The sequence below is a fragment of the Leptodactylus fuscus genome, chromosome 3 (genome assembly GCF_031893055.1).
Source record: "Leptodactylus fuscus isolate aLepFus1 chromosome 3, aLepFus1.hap2, whole genome shotgun sequence".
NCBI lineage: Eukaryota > Metazoa > Chordata > Amphibia > Anura > Leptodactylidae > Leptodactylus > Leptodactylus fuscus.
The window spans coordinates 171,407,638-171,429,407 of NC_134267.1; the positions used below are offsets into that span (position 1 = coordinate 171,407,638).

The window sequence follows — 21,770 nt, forward strand, 5'->3', positions numbered from 1 at the left end:
AATATTACTGTTTGGAGCCTTTGTTGAAACGATGTGCTTACTTGTATTTGTGGCACCTACAATTACTGTAGCATACCATTACTTCCTTAGTTTTATGGATTACTATATGGAATTGAAGTTACTTTATTATAGTTAAAATGTTACAGTGTAAAAGCTGGCCGTAAACATCAGCTGTATAATGGCCAAACCCACATATTTCGGAAGAACCAGATGTCAGGAAAAAGAAAGATCAGGCTGTTGGCTTTTAACAGACCCAGTCCATTGTTCTTGGGTATGATACCACCAACCACCAGTGACATCTGGGTACTGATTTTTTTCTCTATTCACCTACAAAACACATATTTCATCCAAAAAGTGTTAAAAATTTGTTTAACATAAAACACTATTTAAACAATAGGTTTTCCGATGTCACATTCACTTTAAAGAGGACTTATCACCACCTCCACCAATTCAAGTTCCTGGCATCTGTGAATGTCAGAAGGGCGGGGTCAGGCAGGGGGGCGTGATTCAGAGCTCCAATCAGAGGCTGCCAGTGTCAGCGCTCAGAATCACACTCCTCATCTGCTCTTACTCGACACCGCCTTCCTGACAGTACAGGGTCTAAATTGCATATCAAATACCAAAATTATCTGCATTGATTGCTCAAGAGTGGTGGGGCCAGAAAAAAAAAAAAAATGAACTGTTATAGAATCAGTGGAGAGGCAGCTATTAAGTGATGTATAGACCTGGACTTGTTGGAGGTGGTGAAAGGTCCTCTTTAACTTATAACAATTCAACAGACTATGCTGTTTCTATACATGAAATGGAAGGCTCAGAGGGGATGTGAACATGACCTAGTAGACTAGAACTGTATAATGAAAAAAGGACCACTACCCCCTGGTTCAGTATAATAAAAAGGAAATAAAACATAAGGATTTCACCATGTTACAGAAAATTTCTGCTGCAGATGTCTTTTCGCATATCATAGTCATAGGGGGCTTTAAAAAGACTGGTAATGTTCATTGCCAACTACAAAAGAACAGATGGAGCAACAGGTGCTGTAAACCCAAAACAATCTGATGTACAGTACAAGAAAGAAAATCTCTCTCTTTACAGTAGTCATGTAGAGTACTGGACATCATTTTGCACTGGCTTCTGTACAAAGTCTCCTATGAAGATATGATAGCTGGACCATATTTGTGAGCAGCATGAGTAAATGCCACAGTTCATTGCTTTAATGTGATTTGCTTATACCAAACACAATTCATGTTATACATTATATATGTATTGCCTCTTAATGCTTTCTACATTTATATACGGTAAGCAGATGGCTGGTCAGGTAATGGAGGGGGTGTACATTTCACCCAGACTACTAAGGTGGGTATGATGAGAAAACTCCAGAAAGAACGTTTCTCAGCAGATAAGTATTGTCTGTTTAGGGTTATTTCAGAGTTCTGGTTAGGGGGCGTTCACACTACCGTCGGTGTCCGACATGTAGTGTCCGCTCCTAGTGTCCGCTCAAAATCTGTCACGGACACTAGGAGCGGACACTAGATGTGTCCGTGACACCTGTCATTCACTTGAATGGGCATCGGGTGCGTTCTTTTGCACTCCGTGCCCGTCCTTCCCTGTCCGCAAGAGCAGATGTCCGACTTCTCAAGCGGACAGAGGAACCCTGCATGCAGGGTTTTTCTGTCCGCTTGAGAAGTCGGACATCTTCTCTTGCGGACAGGAAAGGACGGGCACGGAGTGCAAAAGAACGCACCCAATGCCCATTCAAGTGAATGACAGGTGTCACGGACACATCTAGTGTCCGCTCCTAGTGTCCGTGACAGATTTTGAGCGGACACTAGGAGCGGACACTACATGTCGGACACCGACGGTAGTGTGAACGCTCCCTTACTGGGCTGGATTTTTTAGGAATGACAGATAGGTTGGTAGTGGGACCTGTCATTCCACCCCCTCCAGTCCACACTTTGGGGATGTTCCGGCAGCCACTCAGATGCAGAGAGTCTCCTTATCAGCAGCAGCAGACTGGGGGCAGAGTTTGGCTGGAGAGCTGACAGAGAGGTCATAATTTTGTAGCTGTGTCCTGAATGATTCTACTGGCTTTTAGATTTCTGATATTCTAGGTGAGGTAACCTATTCTATGTTTAGTTAGAGCCTAGCCGGGCAGGTATTTATTTTTGCATTGTTTCCTTTTGTTGCTGCACTACCTTTTTTGAGTGAAAATAAAACTGTACCTTTGTTTTGGACTAAAAGAAACTGGACTTGTGTGTCTATGCCACCCCACCTAGCAACCCCAGACCCTGACAAGTAAAGATGGTCTCAGGGTTAGGAATAGTACTGTATTACATGACCAATTATAGTTTGAGGTTGGGTTTACATAATGCAGTAACCTTTCTTCTAGTAAAAAATTCTTTACAATTTAATGCTTTTACTTGTTCCTATAAATTTCCACAGTAACATTGTGGAGATAACAGCAACAACACAGATATTCAATGGTAGGGTTGTTCACTGTTGGATTTAAGGTCAAGTGTGCCTGTGGAAATTTTCAACCAAAGGGAAATTATAATCAGGTCTCTGTAGCTGTCAAAAACGGTTTAAGAAATTAACAATCCAATTCCATATTCTCATGTACTGCAAACAGAACTTTCCTTGACTACTTCAGCAAATATAAACATTATGTAGTCAAATGGTAGTCACCCAGACAAGAGGCCTACCTAACCTCAAGTAACAGAATCCTCAAGATAAACAATTACGAAGCTGCAACAGGAAAAATAGCCTGTTTTACAGTATACTAGCAGAAGGACCACGCTTTGCACGGGTATATTTCATTTTTTGTTTCTGTAATGGCCCCATAAGAATTGCCCAGTTTTGCACTGGTCTATTTTGTATGTCATTTGTGTGTGTCCATCAGCATCACGTGATCATGTGTATCTCAGTTTGGATATCAGTGGAAAACCTGTGATCGGTTGTTATGAATACCTGGAGTAAAGCTGTGTGTATGTGACCTTGTGTAACAGGGTCATCCATAGCTCCCTGCCCATTTAAAGCTGAAACACAGCAGTGAAGAAAAATGGCTGGGTTGTTATGGAAACCTGGAGTAAAGCTGTGTGCATGTGGAAACTGAACACCTGTGAGCTTCTATTGGCTGATAAGAAACATGGGACTGTTTGTATAGCAGTTGGAATATGAGTGAAAGACTTGCAGGCTTGTATTGGCTAATGCAGATAATTTTATGGGGAATACTGTATCTCAGGAAGGGTACATCCTAGAGAGCTGAAACCCAGTCTAAAATCTTCCTGGACATCTGATGTACCTGTGTGCCAAATTTGGTGAGGATAGATCCAGTAGTTTGGTTGCACATTAAGAACAGACAGACACTCATACATATATTCTAATTATATTATGCAGCTATTGTATTGGAAAACGAGAGTAAGGACGAAAACTGAAAATGATTTGTGTCTTGGTCAAGACGAAGTCATTATATAATACTATATGTAAAATATGATGGAGCTATAATGTATTAGTACACGTTTGTTATGGCTATGCAGCGACTGGTTTAACATGAAACTAGGATGACTACTGCACATTAATATTCATAAGGTCAGCTGCTTGCTTGACCTTCTCACTCCTAAGTGATGAACACTTTGTGATACTTGGTAATACATAGGCGGCTATGACTCAGCACTGAGGAAAGTAGGGGGCGGTCATTTAAATTACTGTCATATTGTGTATTTATTATTAGAATATATGGCAGGGTATAATCAGTGGATACTACATAGTGCTTGCAAATGTCTTGGTGAAAAATAATACACCTCATTTATCAAACCTGCCAGGAAAAAACAGTCTTGTTGCTCACAAGTAGTCATTGGGTTTGGAAATGGAAACTATGACCTGATTGCTTGCAATGGACAACAAGGCCTGTTTTATAAATGAGACCCAAAGAGTTCATAAAGTATATAAGCTGTATATAATATCAACCGTCATTAAAGAAAATACAGAAGAGAGATGAGAGGTGACGCTACTTCTGGAGAAAAAGAACTTGTTATAATCCTGGAGAACTTCTACAAATACACAAAATGTAAGAATGTACTCATCATATCAGTAAGACAGAGGATTTTGGGCCAGATGAAATAGTTCAGCATGCCTGTATTTTTTCTAAAGCTAACAGAAGGGTCTTCTATTGGGATTGAATATATATCACTCGAATCACAAAAATGGGTTTCTAAGATAGACTGATATTGACAAAGGCAATTGGTGAATGTTAGTCTGAAGGACAAGGCTTGAAAATGAAGCTCAGATCACAGTTCAGTGGCACAAATGTTAAGACAATCCTTCAGCTTTGTATTTGTGTTTCATGTGTTTCTCCAGGTCAAGAAGCCAAGTTCACAAAACATAAACCGCTGGATGGTCTATAGGCGTGCTGAAAAAAAAAAGAGCTCACATTTTGTCCGCTTTTCAACCAACTAACCAGCAGTTTTTCTTTGTGCTATAAATGACCTGAGGAAGAAACAACTCTCAAAACCTTGTCTTGAGAAATGAACTTTTATTCACTTCAAAGTACAGTATTCATCTACACATTGATATTGAACTGATCTAATGCTTACATCTAATAAAGATATATTCCATCTTTACACCAAGATAAATAAAAGAAGTTGTAGAATGAGAGTCTGAGGGAAAATTAAAGGGGTATTCCCCATGTAGGCACTTATCCCCTCTCCGATTAGAACCACCAATGATCAGGAGAAATTTGCCATTTAGTACTCCATGTCAATGGATCAGTAGTGCACATGACCAGTCCCCTTTCCATTTACCTCTCCATCCTAGCAGTTCCATAAAACTGACTCCCCCCCCCCCCCAAGCTATGTATGTTCAATTTTATCACACTCAATCCTTCCGTTATATATTGAGTGTCTGCAGTGTAATCCTCTGTCCTCACTCACAACACATGGATATTCGGTTGAACTGTACATACATATTTACATACATACATACATACATAAATGGGAGTTGGCAGAAACAACTGAAAACTGATCTACCATTCAGCCAACAACTATTAAAGGTATTGGCCCCTTTAACCTATTTTTCAGAACAGGCCCTGTGATTTAATGTTACTGAACTTTACATTCATGAACCCTTTAGGCCGGGTTCACATGGGGTTTTTGGGCCGGATTTTGATGCGGAATCCGGCTAAAAAAAAAACGCCTTCCATTGAAATCAATGAGAGCTGGTCATTTTCTTTTTCGCAGAAAAAAGAAGCGACCTGCCCTTTCTCCAGGCAGATTCCGCGGCTCATTCAGCTGTTGACGTCTGCCTCGTGACACCTCCCTCCAGACTAGGCCCATTCATTTGGGCCTAATCCGGAGCGGAATGCTGCGACAGTGCACTGCGCCAGTATCCAGTCACGGCTAGCCATTTTTTGGACCGGAATCTGAGGCAGCTTCCGCATCAAATTCCAATCCAAAAAACCCTGTGTGAACCTCTGTCCACAAATCAACAATGGAAATAAAATGAAGACTCTGGGCTTGCTAAACACCAAAAGACCTATAGTAATAACAATATCAAGAAATTAATATCCAAGAAATACATAAATTGACGGTATGGCTACGGACTAAGATGTCATCCAATGACCTGCAAATACCCGTCTAAATTACAAATGTTATTTAAAAAAATCCAACTGGAATGGTGATCTATCTATCTATCTATCTATCTATCTATCTCCTATCTATCTATCTATCTATCTATCTATCTATCTACCTAGTGATGCCTCCATTGGATATCATGATGCGATCTAGTAGGCATGAAGTAACTGAGGATAATTGTGGGCTTTCTGAAAATATCATTGTAAAGTATAATTATCTCTCCTCAATGCCACTTTTCTTCAGTATAGCAGCGTTATATAACAGAATCAGAGTAAATAAACTCAGTCATTTGTGTGATTAATATCCAACTCTTTATGATTAGTATCCATGCTGCTTCATAAAGTATGCCTGAGTGGGTGATTCCAGCCAAGCAGCTTAGATTTTAATATCGCGAGCCTCACAAAAACATTGACAATATAATATTTTGTAGATAAGAAAAGCCACAGAGGTCACAGACTAATGAAACTTTAGTTTTCTTAGCAAGAAAACACAAATAGAGATGGCGATCTCTTGACAGGGCTCTGTCTTTCCCTAGAATAGATATCACTCTGCAGTTATTAGATTTCATAAATGTGAAAATAAGACAGGCTTTGAGATAATGTGCCCATGCTGTGTATTATGGCAAGCTGCCCACCTTGTATCCTTTATACACTGAATTTAATTTCCAGCAACAGGTGATGGGAGCCTGTAAATCAGAATCAATCATCCCTTACTAACCTTCCATTGGGGTATTATTATCTGGCCGGTTTGCAAACACCACATCCACATATTCCAACTGCATCCTCTGGAGAGAGCCCTTTAATCCTACAAAGATGAAAACATACGGTAAGAGAGAAGCTTAAATGAGGTACTTACCCGACCTTTTAGAAAATCACTTCATCTGTCCTGAATTGCTCTCTCGGAGGCATATTTAACATATGGCACAAAAGTGCTTAAAGCGGAAGTATCAAAATGTATTTTCTTCCAATCATCTGAACAAAATATATTTGTTCTCATAATATACACATTCTATCTTTATTCCTTTCCTGTGTATTTTTTTCTTTCATATTCAGCCTAGGATTATTACAGGTGATCATATCATATTGCTAAGTGATAGGGGTCTGCAGGACATCTAGTATTATTTCCCTACTGATATAATATATATATATATATATCTAAATATTTTGGTGTTTGCAGCAGCCATTTCAGTTTGATATATCTAATAACTGATTTCAGGATTGAAATGAAGTTTATTGTACTAACTGAAAATGTGCAATGTGTATTAAACCCAAATTTGACCGATACAAAAGTAGTGGGGGTTCCATCATGCTTTGGGGCTGTGTGGCCAATGCCGGCATCGGGAATCTTGTTAAAGTTGAGGGTCGCATGGATTCCATTCAGTATCAGCAGATTCTTGAGAATAATGTTCAAGAATCAGTGATGAAGTTGAAGTTACACCGGGGATGGATATTTCAGCAAGACAATGATTCAAAACACCGCTCCAAATCGACTCAGGCATTCATGCAGAGGAACAATTACAATGTTCTGGAATGGCCATCCCAGTCCCCAGACCTGAATATCATTGAACATCTGTGGGATGATTTGAAGCGGGCTGTCCATGCTCGGCGACCATCAAACTTAACTGAACTTGAAATGTTTTGTAAAGAGGAATGGTCCAAAATCCCTTCATCCAGGATCCAGGAACTGTTTAAAAGCTACAGGAAGCGACTAGAGGCAAAAGGAGGATCTACTAAATATTAATGTCACTTTTCTGTTGAGGTGCCCATACTTTTGCACCGGTCAAATTTTGGTTTAATGCATATTGCACATTTTCTGTTAGTACAATAAACCTCATTTCAATCCTGAAATATTACTGTGTCCATCAGTTATTAGATATATCAAACTGAAATGGCTGCTGCAAACACCAAAATATTTAGAACTAAAAATGATTAAGATTAATAGGGGTGCCCAAACTTTTTCATATATACACACACATATATATTGTGAGAAGGTGACAGGCAGAGTGCTGGAGTCCTGGTATATCTTCCCCAGATTTCTAACTTATGTATGGTCCAGTGTGGGTCTGGAATAGACCTCAGCCCCAGGTGCAGATCCCAGGCTCATTACTGGGCCATAAAAGGCTGCAGATCCTGCACTTCAGGGCAGACCCTGGGAGTGAGAGAAAGCGCCTGGGTCTGTCCTGACACTGTGAGTCTGCTGAGATGATACTGTGCTATTTTTGGTTGATTTTTGTGACTGATAGCAAGCCTCACGTACAATGAGTATTTATTGTTTAGTTACTGCTCAGACAAGCAGGATTTTGTTTCACATTGCTTTGCCTAAAGTTAAGGTTGTATTCTATTTAGCTAATTTTTTTGTGCCTAACATGAAGGTTTATTTATTTTGCTGTTTTTTTTTGTTTGTTTTTTTTTTAAATAAACCTGTTTGCTATAGTTTTGTATCCCTATCTGACTGATTGGGGTCGCATCATTGCTGCTATAGAAATATGATCTATCTATCTATCTATCTATCTATCTATCTATCTATCCATATTTTTCGGACTATAAGACGCACTTTTTTTCCCCAAAATTTGGGGGGAAAAGAAGGGTGCGTCTTATAGTCCGAATGTGGCGCCTGGCACCCGCTGTAATAGAGAGGCGGATGCCGGCAAGGGATAGATGCAGGTGCCGGGGCCTGAGACATCGCTACGCTCCTCTGCCCTGCATGAAGCCAGCAGTGGGAGGAGTGATGCTATTCCGCTCCTTCGTCCCCCCGCCGCTGGCTTCATGCAGGACAGTGGAGAGCAGCGATGTCTCAGGCCCCGGCACCAGTGCCAGCGTCTATCCCTCACCGGCATCCGCTTCTCTAGTACAGCGGATGCCGGGTCAGTATCGGTGGCCCCTTCTCCCCCGGGGCTGGTCCCCCCCGGCCCCATACCTGTGAAGTTGCAGGCCGGCTCCTGCGCGGCGATATCGCAGGAGCCGACCTGTTCGGGTGAGAGCCGGGAACCTAATGAGGCTCCCAGGCCTGTCACTGCTATATTAGTATTGCGGCTGGGTCTAGGACCAGCCGTAATACTAATATACAGAATGTCCCATAGACGGCAATACAGTTGTATTGCCGTCTATGGGACTTGCAATCAAGTGACCGCAGGTTCAAGCCCCCGGGAGGGAAATAAAATAGTAAAAAAAAAAAAAAAAAAAGCTTTAAAAATATATAATAGAAATATGAAATAAAAGTTCTAAATCACTCCTTAGAAAATCATATGTCATAAACCGCCGGGTTTTTTTTTCAATACAAGGTGATCTAAGCAATAGATATTCCCCAAAATGGTATAACTAAAAAGTACATCTGGCCCCGCAAAAAAAAAAACACTCTATGCGTCCCCGTACAGCTGCAGGGTCACCTGTCAATGTGGCCTTGCAGCTGTTGCAAAACTACAACTCCCATATATTAAATATTTTACCATTTTTTGCTTCAAAATTTTTTTCCCCTATTTTCCTCCTCTAAAACCTAGGTGCGTCTTATAGTCCAGTGCGTCTTATAGTCCGAAAAATACGGTATCTATCTATCTATCTATCTATCTATCTATCTATCTATCTATCTATCTATATACACAAAGATACATACAACAGAAAATATTGCAGCACTCCAAAAACACAAACAGTGAAAAAAAAACTTGTCTGTTTCAGTCTCAAGCATTCTGCCTCTTGCATCACAAAATCTAATAAAAAAGTATTTTTCACTGGCCCTTTGAACAACATATCCATCTTGGACAGTCTACTGATCCTTCTGCATGAGGGCTTATGTCGTAAACCCTGTCAGATGTAGGTCGTAAAAGTATAACCAGAGTAATGTAACCAGAATTCATCAGAGCTGTGTTTCTAATAGGAGCTGCCAGGTATACAGAAATATCTAAAGGTTTCTCAAAATGCCTTGTGTACCGACTCATTCATTGGTTAAATATTTTTGTCGGAGAAATCTCTCTTATAACTCAAGTGATACCTTAGATGAATAAGTAGAACAGACTATATTAGAAATACATGCAAAGGAAAAAATAAAAAATAAACTATATTACCTTCAATAATGTGTTTCCTTGACAGGCCTCTCTCGGTTTCCGCTCTAGACAAATACATAGATCGATTTATAGTAGCAGTAAAATTGTGTTCCTGAAATTAGGCTATAGCACGCTGATCGATGTCAACTTCAGTAATGTTTTTTTGATATAGACTTACATGTGTAGAACTTCATATTTTACTATCAAACTATTTCTTGCAAAATAATAAGACTATATCTCACCTAAGAGAAGGTACTGATTCTTCTTACAGAAATCCAGACAAGAAGAAGTCTTTACGGCACAGCAGAGCAAAAGAAAACTGTCTCACTAGTGCCCTCTCTAGGTATACATATGTTGTAACCCTTGAAACATGGCTCAGCTTATTGGAAACCTTCATCTGCTGCAGAGCTGCTGGTTTTTTTTTTTTTTTTTTGTTTTTTTTTAATGTAGATTGTGAGCCCCATATAGGGATCACAATGTACATTTTTTCCCCCCTATCAATATGTCTTTGTAGAATGGGAGTAAATCCACACAAACATACATAACATACAACCTCCTTGCAGATGTTGTTCCTGGCGGGATTCAAACCCAGGACTCTAGCGCTGCAAGGCTGCAGTGCTAACCACTGAGCCACCGTGTTGCCCCCAGAGCTGCTGTTTTTTGTCAGTATGGTAACCAAGGTACAATTTATTTTTTTTTGAGATCCAGCTAGTAGGAAGTCTTCATGGGGTAGCAACCACTAAGTGACACTAAAGAAATAGTTTTCTTCTTTCCAAAGGAAGGCTATATAGTAGATTCGAAACATTGGGGCTGATTTATCATGGCAAAATTGTGAATTTTTAAGTTTTGTGCTCCGTCTGCCACTTTTTCTCAAATGGGATGTGGCCAGGGCACGTCAATCGGCCCCATCAGATTTATAATAATTTTTACCACTTGTAAATGATGGCAGAAATCCATGCCAGCAAGGATCTGGTGTAGAATCCTGTTTAAGATCTTGGAGAATGAGAAAAATTTTGGATGATGCATTTTGTAATAAATTCTGGCAGGGCAGAGATTATCAAGTTTGACGTGGAAAACAACAGTCTTGATAAAACAGCCTCCTTGTTCCAAGTAATATCTAGACAGCATACCTTCTTTAATATTATTCATATTTTATACACAGAAATGCAGTCTGTCCCTGTAGGGAGTAATGGGTAAACAGTCTTTGATAAAATACTGTGCACAGTTATCTACAGTAATTTTGCTATTACTCCCCATAGGAGTATGAATATCTAACTGGTGCATAAGCATCTGTTATGCCATTCCATTTCTCTAATCTGCTGTATGTTACTTTAGAGCTAATGTAAATGAGTTCTAAGTGCTCTTATTTTTTATTGCACTCATTTAGTACAGTTATATTGAGCTCATGTTGTTGAGCTGAATAGTATTCACTTAAGTAAAGGAAAAACAAGGGATGAAAACCTGAATTCACCATATCATGTACACATACTACACATCTCTATGTTATTACAAGGGATTAAACTAAACTTACTTTCCTCCCCAGTATAATTTAGTTGTAATGACCAGACTTGATCTCCTGTAGAAAAAAAAACAAAACATAAGATGACTTTAAGACGACTTATTACTTGAAATTATTTCTACCTATGTTAACGCCTTTATATAAGTTCCTCAATGAAAACGCGCAAAAAAGGTGTCCCACTGTGTTACCATTAGAAGGAAAGCTGCTGTTTTGACAAAGAAACCCCACTAGTGATATATATTGACCTTTCTTCTTTATAAATTAATGAAGCCTCCTATGGACAAGGTTGAAGAACATGCAGTGTACCTTCTGTGCTCCATAGAGCAGTATGCTTGGTTTCCAAAGGACTCTGTGTACCCAGATACAGTATCTTTCCATGCGCTTTGCCTTGTGCATTGACTGGATTTATCCATTTCTCCTAAGTTCTCCAGAAACCGGTTGTAGAAACAACAGTTGTTTTGGAGTACTGGAGAGAAGTGGGATGCCGGCATGGCTTCGTCCAACATTTAATTGTATTTGGGCCAGGGGACATCAATAGCACACACAGTTGCAAGAGAGCCCTGTTCACCCCCCTGCCATGCCAGTTAATGCATTTTTTTTTGTGAGGCAGGTTCCCCAATGGCGCTATTGCATACCTCCAGTCTTTGTCTGGAAGGAATAGGAAGAGAATCCAACACTCCAGAACAGGCCATTCTATTTGTCTCAGATCTCTCCACTCCTGCCCTGTCTTCTACCAATGCACTGCAATGGGGTGTTCTGAGACAATTAGAATGGCCTGTTCTGGAGTGTTTGGTTCAGTCGCTCAAAATGAAAGTTCAATCTTTTTACACTGTGTCGTGCACTGACCATTGAACACGGAAACAGAAACTTTAGAATATACATTTGATGGATGCTGCGCGACATCTATCAACAAAGGTTGTCCATGTTAGAAAAAGGTTTAGTTTTCCCCTGGACATTTCAGTGTGGAATAACACATATGCAATATGCAAGAGTACAATGATGTAGTCTGCTGTATTATTGCATTCAGCAAAATAAAAATGGAACTTTCACCATATATTTAATAAACAATGGCCAAAAACACTCTTTGGCTTCCATTGTTGTAATTGGAGTTTTTCCTACATGTTAAACATATAATGCAGACACAGAATGAAAAAACGATATATTCAATTTGTGATGGGGGGGGGGGGCATTTCTCTTCTTCTAAAAGTGCTGAAGTAGTGAGCGGCAGCAGTATGAGGGGAGCAGCATGTATGTTAAATTTGTAAGAGGCATAATATGTGCTATTGGTATGTTCAAGAGCACTATGTGGTGATATAGAGGGTACAATATTTGACCCTAATATTTTCAGGGTGACCTTAAGATTTTCAGAGTCAATATACCTGATCCTATTTTCAGGAAGCTCTGTGTGGAGCAGTGTGTGTGGTGAGAACATATTCAGGAGGTAATGAGTGGCACTTTCTGGGGTTTGTATTAGCATAGGAGATGGGGATATACTGCAAAAGCAAGAAGCCAAAGACATCTGAGCAGCATACTCTACAAAGGTGACCTGTTAGCAGGAGAAGTCATAAAGGTAGTCTGGGCCAGATGGAGGAGAAAAGGGATAAGAACATCTGAAATCAAGTCTCCGTGAGTCACTGAATGTAAATATTTATTTTGCCTCTGCCTGGTCAGTACTGGAATTATTTACATATCACAATTTATTTATATTCCTCATTCATATATGATATTCTAGAATATTGTTATTATATATTTGATTTATTAAGGTAAAGCAATCTGCTGAAAAAGTTAGAGGGGTTTGGTTTGGTTTGGAGCCCCAGTAATTACATTTGTGGTTGCATTTTCTAGGCATTGTGCCCCCTGCCACCCCTCCATCTCTCTGTGACATCCCTGACTACGTTCTTCTTCTGCTGCAGGTGCAGGAGAGGTGGTAGAACAAGTCCTCTGGCCTGCCCAACTGGGCTCTCCGAAGCTATTCATCAAGACTTTAAGGGAACTGCTTTTATATGTTAGTAATAAAGAATATTGAGGGGAGAGAATGCACCGGAAAGCTTTATTTTTCCCCGCATAACCCCTTTAAGCACTGTGAACCTGGATGAGAGCAAGTGATACTATATTCTCAAATTCAGTGTTTAAAACCTGCGGCTTCCCTCCATCTCTAGACACTCATTCTTTAAGAAGCAATACAGTAACTCTAAATGTAAACCTTGCTAAAAACCATGCATTTTTTATGGAAAGCAAATCTCTATAGGCCAACCCTCCCGATTCTGTATACAAACTACCCATCAGACACACCGTAGAGACAAGGGGAATTTGAGGTAATCTCACCTCCAGTTCTTCTTCCTGATGATATTTCCCAAGATCACTTCTGCCCTGGGATAGAAAGAGCACAGCAAGTTTTTGCAAACTAAGCATAAATCTGGAATGTTTCAAAGCAAACATAAAAAAAATCTTGCTGCACTGATCATAGCTTTTCATCTATACCTACCCTTAGGGAGTATATGGCTAATGCAGAAAGGGCAATGAATTGTGCATGTACCTTTCTGGAAGCAGAAATGGAAACATTCTCATTCCTCAGAGACATGTTTACACTACCCAATATACAGTCCTATACATGTATGATACTAGTGCATTTCCGGTGATCTTACACACTTGAAAGGAAACAGATATTCAGAGTAAAATAATATAGCACAAGCATATCATAAAATGCAGACTTCATTATTCATAGACTCAATGATGAACCTATATAAAGTTAATATGATACATTTTTGTACATACAGTAAAATATTTCCATTGACAGTAATATTTATCTCTATGTCTACTTCTGACTGGTTTGTCTAAGACAGGCTTAAACTACAGGTTCACATAGTTTTACAAGTATTATTTTGTTGCCAGGTCCTGAATTACAACCTGTATAACAGACCAGACCTGAATTCACAGTTCTAGTTGATACTGGGAGAGTCCACATTTCTGCTGCTTATCAAGCATTTTCTTAAAGGGGTTGGCCAAGAATTTCTTTCTTTAGTGGCCTAAATATCTGATCATGATTAGAGATGAGTGAACAGCGTTCGACGGAGTACATGTTCGATCAGATATCAGGCTGTTCGAGATGTTCGATTCCAGTCGAAGACCACGTGGAAAACTCACTAAAATTTAAATTCCCCTCCCACCTTCCCTGGCGCTTTTTTTGCACCAATAACTGCGCAGGGAAGGTGAGACAGGAACTACGACAATGGAGGCATCGGAAAAAAAAATCAGAAAAAGCCATTGGCTCCTGAAATCAGGTGACCTCCACTTTAGACGAATAGTGGATTTCAGATCTGGTTCATATGAGACTGTGAACTATGTAACTGTGAGACAGGGATAGATGTACTGGCAGGGTTAGCTAGGAATTAGCTTTATTTAGGTAGGAATGTTACTCACACAGCTCTTTGGGGCTCTATCTCGTGGCAGCCCATTATATGCTAGTCGGGATCCCTGTCAACTTGTGTTATGCGGGAGCTCACGTTTCCCCTAGGAAAAAATTGGCCAGCGTTGATTGGCCGAATGCCGTACAGTGTACAGTATTCGGCCAATCAACGCTGGTTCTGCCGGAGGAGGTGGAGTCTAAGATCGCTCCACAGCAGTCTCCACTGCTACATCTCCGTAATAGCAGAGTTGACAGAGCTCTGCTATATCTCAGATGTAGCAGCTACATCTGAGATTGGACCACAATGGAGACTGCTGTGGACCGATCTTAGACTCTGCCTCCTCCGGTAGAACCAGCGTTGATTGGCCGAATGCTGCACACTGTACGGCATTCAGCCAATCAATGCTGGTCAATGCTTTCCTATGGGGAAAAGTCAGCTCCCGCATTATTAGTGGCGTAATACAGTGACTTGGGCATGTTAGATGCCCCCAGACATGCTTCCCCTGCTGTCCCAGTTGCATTCCCGCGGTGTTGTCATCATTTGCTGAGTTGTCATAGTGGACTTGGTGACTCTCCTGAGTCGAATATTGGTTTCCCCCTAAATGAGTATTTTTTCCCCATAGACTATAATGGGGTTCGATATTCGTTCGAACAGCCGTGTTTTGAGGGGCTACTCGAATCGAATATCTCACTTCAAACATTTCACTGTTTGCTCATCTCTAATCATGATGGGCGACAGCTGGCCCCTACACAGATCACCTGTTCAATGTCACTTCTGATGTCCATATTATACACAACACAGAGCTGGTATGGATCAGCTTCCACTGAAGTCAATGGGCCCAGAGCTGCAGTAATGGAACCCGCCACTATATAAAGATCAGAGCCAACTGCTTCTGACTGCGTGCTTTGTATAGTAAAGGCATGAGGAACAGCCCCAAACAATGTTCAGGGTCACTGTTGGCCCCTCTTTAGGGGCTATACTAAAGATATGTAATAAAAAAAAATTCTGTTCAACTTTTAAGGAGGAAGAGCATGCTTTTCAGTTATATCTGTTTTAGTAAGTTCTCATATTCCCAGTAAAATAATAATTTCTCAGCACTTTTTCCATTTCTGCATTTCCTCATACAGTATATTCCTCACGAAAATGAATGAACAAATTATCAATTGAATGTTACCATTCTCCTTATCACTAGGGAGACTAATGGGGCAGTATTAGGTATTAGTGTAGAAGTATACCTCCACTTGGAAATTGTACACTTACAGTTGTAAATTTTGTATATATCAACGGTGAAAAACAAAATGACACAATGTTAAATTCTACGAAAGGATATAACGGCATTGTTGTTTTGTTAGAATGCGCATTCTAACAAACCAAACACTAAAGAGGACTTGTCACCACCTACACCAATGACAACAGCATCTGATAGGTGGTGCTCTACTGATTCTGACAGTTAGAATTTTTCTCTAGTCCCACCATTTCTGAGCAATCAATGCTGTTAGTTTTGTTATGCTATTTAGGCTTTGTGCTGTTAGGAGGACGGTGTCAGGCAGGAGCAGGCAAGGGGTGTGATTCTGAGCTTCAATCAGAGGGGAACAGTGTCTGATCTCAGAATCTCACAACCCTTCCCTGCTCCTGCCTGACACCACTCACTTAACAGTATAGAGCCTAAGTCGCATATCAGGCACAAAAATTAATAGCACTTATTGCTCAGGAACAGTGGGGGCTAGTGAAAAGAATACAACTGTGCCAGAAACAGTGGAGCAAACAGCTGGACCGGGTGGAGGTGCTGAAAGGCCCTTCTTAAAGGAGAGCTGACAAACTGACAGCTTAGCTAAACAGAAGACGGAAACCTGGCAGACATTGTCTGGCCGTGAGCACCTGTGAGCGTTTTGTATTCGTGGCGAAACCGTTTTTTTTTTTTAACAGGACACAAAGTCTTGCATGTCCGACTAAAAAAAAACGGTTTCACTGCGGAGACCACAAAACGCTCACAGGCACTCACGGACGAATACTTTCCAAACCCATTCAAATGAATGGGTTTGAAAACTGATTGCAGGTTTCCGTTTCCTGTCCAGTTTCTCAGGCACGAAACGGAAACCTTGAAAACGGAGATCGGGCGCTGGTGTGAACTCGCCCATAGTTAGATAGATAGTTGACAATTCCAAGAATGCAAATCATTAGAGGACGTTTGCTGCAGAAAACTGATACATCAATAAATGCCAGGAAACCTCAGACCAAAAGATAACATGTACATTGCCCAGAAGATACACATTGCAATGTATTATACAGTTACCTAGTACTTTACATGCCATATGTAAATTGTTATTTGATCTTGTTTTTTGGTAGACGCCATTTGATTTTTTTCTACAAGAAAATTCAGTTTCCCCCATTTGTAAAATAATATGTCTTCTATAAACACTTCATTTATCTTGTAGCAGAATGAATGTTATGTAATAGAGTGTTATGTTAATGAAAATCTGTTGGAAAAGTTGACATTTTAGTTTCTAATCCAAAAAAGCAATGACTTAGTGTTCATCATTTGGAACATTTCTATCAGCCTAAGATCCTGGTATACGTTACCTGCAGCTATTGCCTGTTTTCTGTCACTGGCTTTTGGCTAATCTCCCGTGAGCCGGTTCTCTACTTAATCTTTTCCATGTTAAACAGGAAGGTTTATTTTTAAATTCATTCCCTAGCCCTGAACTATAATTAAAGTGAACTCGCCACCAAGTATGTTCTGTCTCGTATGTCTAAAGAGCACTAAGATACATAACACAGCCTATGCTATGGGATCTGGAAGAAAATATATAGCATAAAATATGAAAATTGAACTCATTATAGACATTTGCCATATATGTACAATATATTTATATAGTTTGTACAAATTGGAGCTCAGCTTGCTCCATATTTGAGGGATGCTGGCTGTGCTATACTGGTGACATGTAGTATCAGGCATTGGAGAATATTCACCAAAGCACTCAGTGGTATGGATAAGGCTTACACACAGTATTATTTATTTCATCCCTTGGGTCGTAATGCCTTTTACTATACTCTATGCACTAATTAAAACTTCAGCCCTTGACAACAAGGCCATAGAGAAGTGGATGGATTAAATATGGCATTTGCTCAGGAGTTGAACAGGCGCCATAGCTTCCAGGTCTTTTCTGTTTTAGTCTGAGGCCCCATGTTGTGGAAATCCAGCTTTTTCACAGCAGATTTTGCTGCATTTTTTTCAAGCCAAAACCAGGAGTGGATTGAGTAGAAGGTAGAAATATAAGAGCTTCCTATATATTTACCATTTCTTTTGTGGCCATTCTTGACTTTGGCTCAAAAACCTGCAGCAAAATCTGCAACAATAGCTGAGTTTCCACAACATGGGGCCTCAGCCTTTAGGGGGTACTCATACGGAGTAACACGGTGTTGATTCTGGCATAATAAATTTATTTGATCGTAGGAATTGTTGTGTGGTCCCTGATGTTGAGAGGGCATTCACACGGAGTAATGCGGTGCTGATTCTGATTCTTGAGTTCAATGGGTTCCATTTAATGCAACCCATTGAAGTCAATGGGATTCTGTTTTGCTGCGCTGATTCTTACGCGAGTTATCGTGCCAGAATCAGCGCTGCGTTACTCCGTATGAATGCCCTCTTAACATCAGGGACCACAGCAATTCCTGCGATCAGATAAATTTAACCTCATGACACCTGTGGGACTAACCTGCTGTGAGCATACCATGTGTATCACTGATCATACTGACATGTTGAATATAGGTAATATATCATTTTTACTGCACACTGAACGCTGCAGAAACAATTTACTGCATTGCAAAAGTATTGCAGTGTATTGTACAAGTCATTGCATGTTTAATCTATAATGGTGTGAAAAAGAAAAGGTTGGTTTGCGACACTCCTTCAGTAAAAAAACTTTTCTTTTATTTAATCCATTAAAAAGAGACACACATAACAAAAAAAAGGAAGTGCAAAAAACACACAAGAGGGGTGCGTTTAAAAGAAACCGCTTACGCGTTTCGGGGACATCGCTGCCCCTTAGTCATAGCCTATGACTAAGGGGCAGCGATGTCCCCGAAACGCGTAAGCGGTTTCTTTTAAACGCACCCCTCTTGTGTGTTTTTTGCACTTCCTTTTTTTGTTATGTGTGTCTCTTTTTAATGGATTAAATAAAAGAAAAGTTTTTTACTGAAGGAGTGTCGCAAACCAACCTTTTCTTTTTCACACCATTACTGGCTTGTCCTCCACTAGCCCGGAGGCTAGGTTTGGCACCTCCCGAAATTGTTTCTCCATATGCGGTAAGAAAACAGTCATCCATTCTTTTTTTTTAATCTATAATGTTGTCTCTATACACTTTGGCTTTTATTTAAAAAATGTCAAGCAACCTTCTGACGTGAGATATCACAGGATATCGCAGGGAAGTGATGCCATGGGAAGCTGTGAATGACTATCTAGCAGATTGAAAATCATCTTTCTATTTCTAGTTTTTCTATAATATTCTGTATTTTACAGAAGATTAGATTAATACTTGGTAAGAAAGTTTATGATTATTATTTATCAAGGGTAAATTACACGTTATTTCAATAAACTGATCTCCATTAATAGAATTATATAATGATATGGTAAATGGGCAAATAACCATGAGAAAAACAAGGGAAGCCCAAGACCACAGCAGTGGACATCCTGTAGTGGAGCTGTCTGAAGTAAAAAAAAAAACACATTCATTTTTGTCTGCTGTGGAAACAAACTGGAACCCCCCCCCCCCGACACACACACACACACACACACACACACACACACTGTTTCTACAGTACTAGCAAAGTGAATGAGATTTTGGCTACTGTTATTCGCACCCTGCAGACAAGTTGCGATTTCAAAAATATGTGATATATGAGGACTACAGTCATAGAAATATGGAAACATAGAAGACTGATGGCAGATGAAGACTACTTGGTCCATCTAATCTTACATTATTTCCTACTATCTTAGGACAATTTTTCTTGAGAAATAACTAAGTACAAGAAATGCATTCTGTTATATAAAATCCAGATAAAACTCACTTTCCAGCTGCGTAGACTTCTGCTGTGTCGAAGAGGTTTACTCCATTCTCATATGCAATGGTCATTAGCTGCTCAGCCACCTGACAAATAAAAAGAACATGAATAAATATACTGTAAGTTGCTTGCGCATAGAAATATTTAAGAGTTAGATATTAATCAGGAATAGCTGTCAGTTACTAAAAGCAAAAAGAAGCAATCCAGCGAAAACACTTTGTTCCATCCCTGCACCCATCACCTTGTTGTCGTTCACACTCTTTCCCTGTTTTGTATACAGTATACTTCGCTCATATGCTCAGTGGTTAGCACTGCAGCCTTGCAGCGCTGGAGTCCTGGGTTCGAATCCTGTCAAGGATTTTGTATGTTCTCCCCATGTTTGCGTGGGTTTCCTCCCACACACCAAAGACATACTAATAGGGAGTGTAGATTGTGAGCCCTATATGGGACAGTGACAGTCAATGTCTGTAAAGCGCTGTGGAATATGATGGCGCTATATAAGTAAGCATAATAAACAAATAATCCTCTCTGTTTGTGATAAGTCAACGACTTGGTTTTTACGTTTATATTTTTCTGCACACTGCTATCAGTCCAATGATGTCTCGACACAGAATCGCAGGCCCAGCTAGAGCCAGTACTATATCTGCCTGCTGGGAGACAGTCATTATCCTTTGTTCTCTCAATACACAGATCATAAGTATCCAACCAGGAAAGTGGAAGTGTCATCTTATGATAGGAGTGTGCACTCCCTTGCCTATGGAGCACCTGTGTGATTTCTGTAAAGACAGGAAGGCATATAATTCCCAGCAGATCACTGTAGGATCACATGGCCCAAATGAAAAGAAGGATCCCATGAATAAGATAGCAAGCAATAACTAAATAAGGCAATACTATCTAAATTACATATTGAGGGAATAGACAATGAACTAAAAAATAAATATTGGAGTATCGTTTTAATGGTTGCAAAGGAGGACTACATTTTATAACATCCTTTTAGACCCAGAAGCTTTGACCCAACACTAGCATTCAATGCATGTGGTATCCAAGACATGTACAGGAGCCAGCATTATCATAGCTGTATTATAGACACAGTGCTTGTAGGTGGTTTGTATAATGTGTCAGGGTCTGGGGTTGCTAGGTGGGGTGGCATAGACACATAAGTCCAGTTTGTTTAGTCCAAAACAAAGGTAGAGTTTTATTTTCACTCACAAAAGGTAGTGCAGCAACAAAAGGAAACAATACAAAAATAAATACCTGCCCGGCTAGGCTCTAACTAAACATAGAATAGGTTACCGCACCTAGAATAACAGAAATCCAGAAGCCAGTAGAATTATTCAGGACACAGCTCCAAAAAGTATGACCTCTCTGTTTGCGCTGCCAAAGTGTTGCTGCTGGAGCTGGCTTCTTAAGCCTCCTTGATGAGCAGACTCTCTGCAGCTGAGTCGCTGCCGGAACATCCCCAAAGTGTGGACTGGAGGGGGGGTGGAATGACAGGTCGCACTACCAATCCTACCTGTCATTCCTAAAAATCCAGCCCAGTATTGAGCATTTACCAAAATGCTCAGCAGACGAAAGTTGTCTGCTGAAAACAAACATTCCTGGAGTTTTCTCATCTCACCCACCTGAGTAGTCTGTGTGAGATGTACACCCCCTCCATTACCTGACTAGCCATCGGCTTACAAATGTTATTACAAAAAACAAAGCAGAATTAGCAAAAAAATCTAGGACCCTCAATAGAAACAAAAACATATGTTTGCATGTTCCTTCATTAATATACAGTATATAGTATATAACTCAATGATGAATTAAGATTTGCTCACACATTTAGATTCCCCTGGTCATGAGATGGTTAACAGACTATTTGAGAATTTAAGATCTTTAACATTTTCTTAAAACCTTTATGGACTGAGCAAGAGAGCAACAAATCAATAGTTCCTTCGCTCCTCAGTAAAATTTTACCATTGCAATCAATGCAATAAAGCATCAGTGGAAACGGAGGCTGTTTCTATACATCTAAATATAGGCATATCATGTTTAATTGATTCTTCATATGGACTTTAGGGGAGCAATGATTGATGACCTGGAGACTGACACTAGTAATAAACATTTATGAGAGGATG

The 21,770-nt window shown here is 40.1% G+C and overlaps 1 protein-coding gene and 1 long non-coding RNA gene across 4 annotated transcripts in view; one reads left to right on the forward strand and one right to left on the reverse strand.

The window, feature by feature from the left end:
* LOC142197996 (uncharacterized) overlaps nt 1-825 on the forward strand; it is a 215,827-nt gene extending 215,002 nt beyond the window's left edge. The window contains exon 3 of the long non-coding RNA XR_012715338.1: nt 816-825. This is a non-coding gene — a long non-coding RNA (uncharacterized LOC142197996). The remainder of the gene's footprint in view (nt 1-815) is intronic.
* Nucleotides 1-21,770, reverse strand: part of KCNAB1 (potassium voltage-gated channel subfamily A regulatory beta subunit 1) — a 266,191-nt gene that overhangs the window by 65,875 nt on the left and 178,546 nt on the right. For all 3 annotated transcript variants that reach the window (XM_075268759.1, XM_075268760.1, XM_075268761.1), the window contains exons 4-8: nt 19,657-19,736; nt 13,508-13,552; nt 11,195-11,239; nt 9,685-9,728; nt 6,345-6,431 (exon numbers count right to left, since the gene is read on the reverse strand). In XM_075268759.1, coding sequence (XP_075124860.1) covers nt 6,345-6,431; nt 9,685-9,728; nt 11,195-11,239; nt 13,508-13,552; nt 19,657-19,736 — 301 coding nt within the window. The remainder of the gene's footprint in view (nt 1-6,344; nt 6,432-9,684; nt 9,729-11,194; nt 11,240-13,507; nt 13,553-19,656; nt 19,737-21,770) is intronic.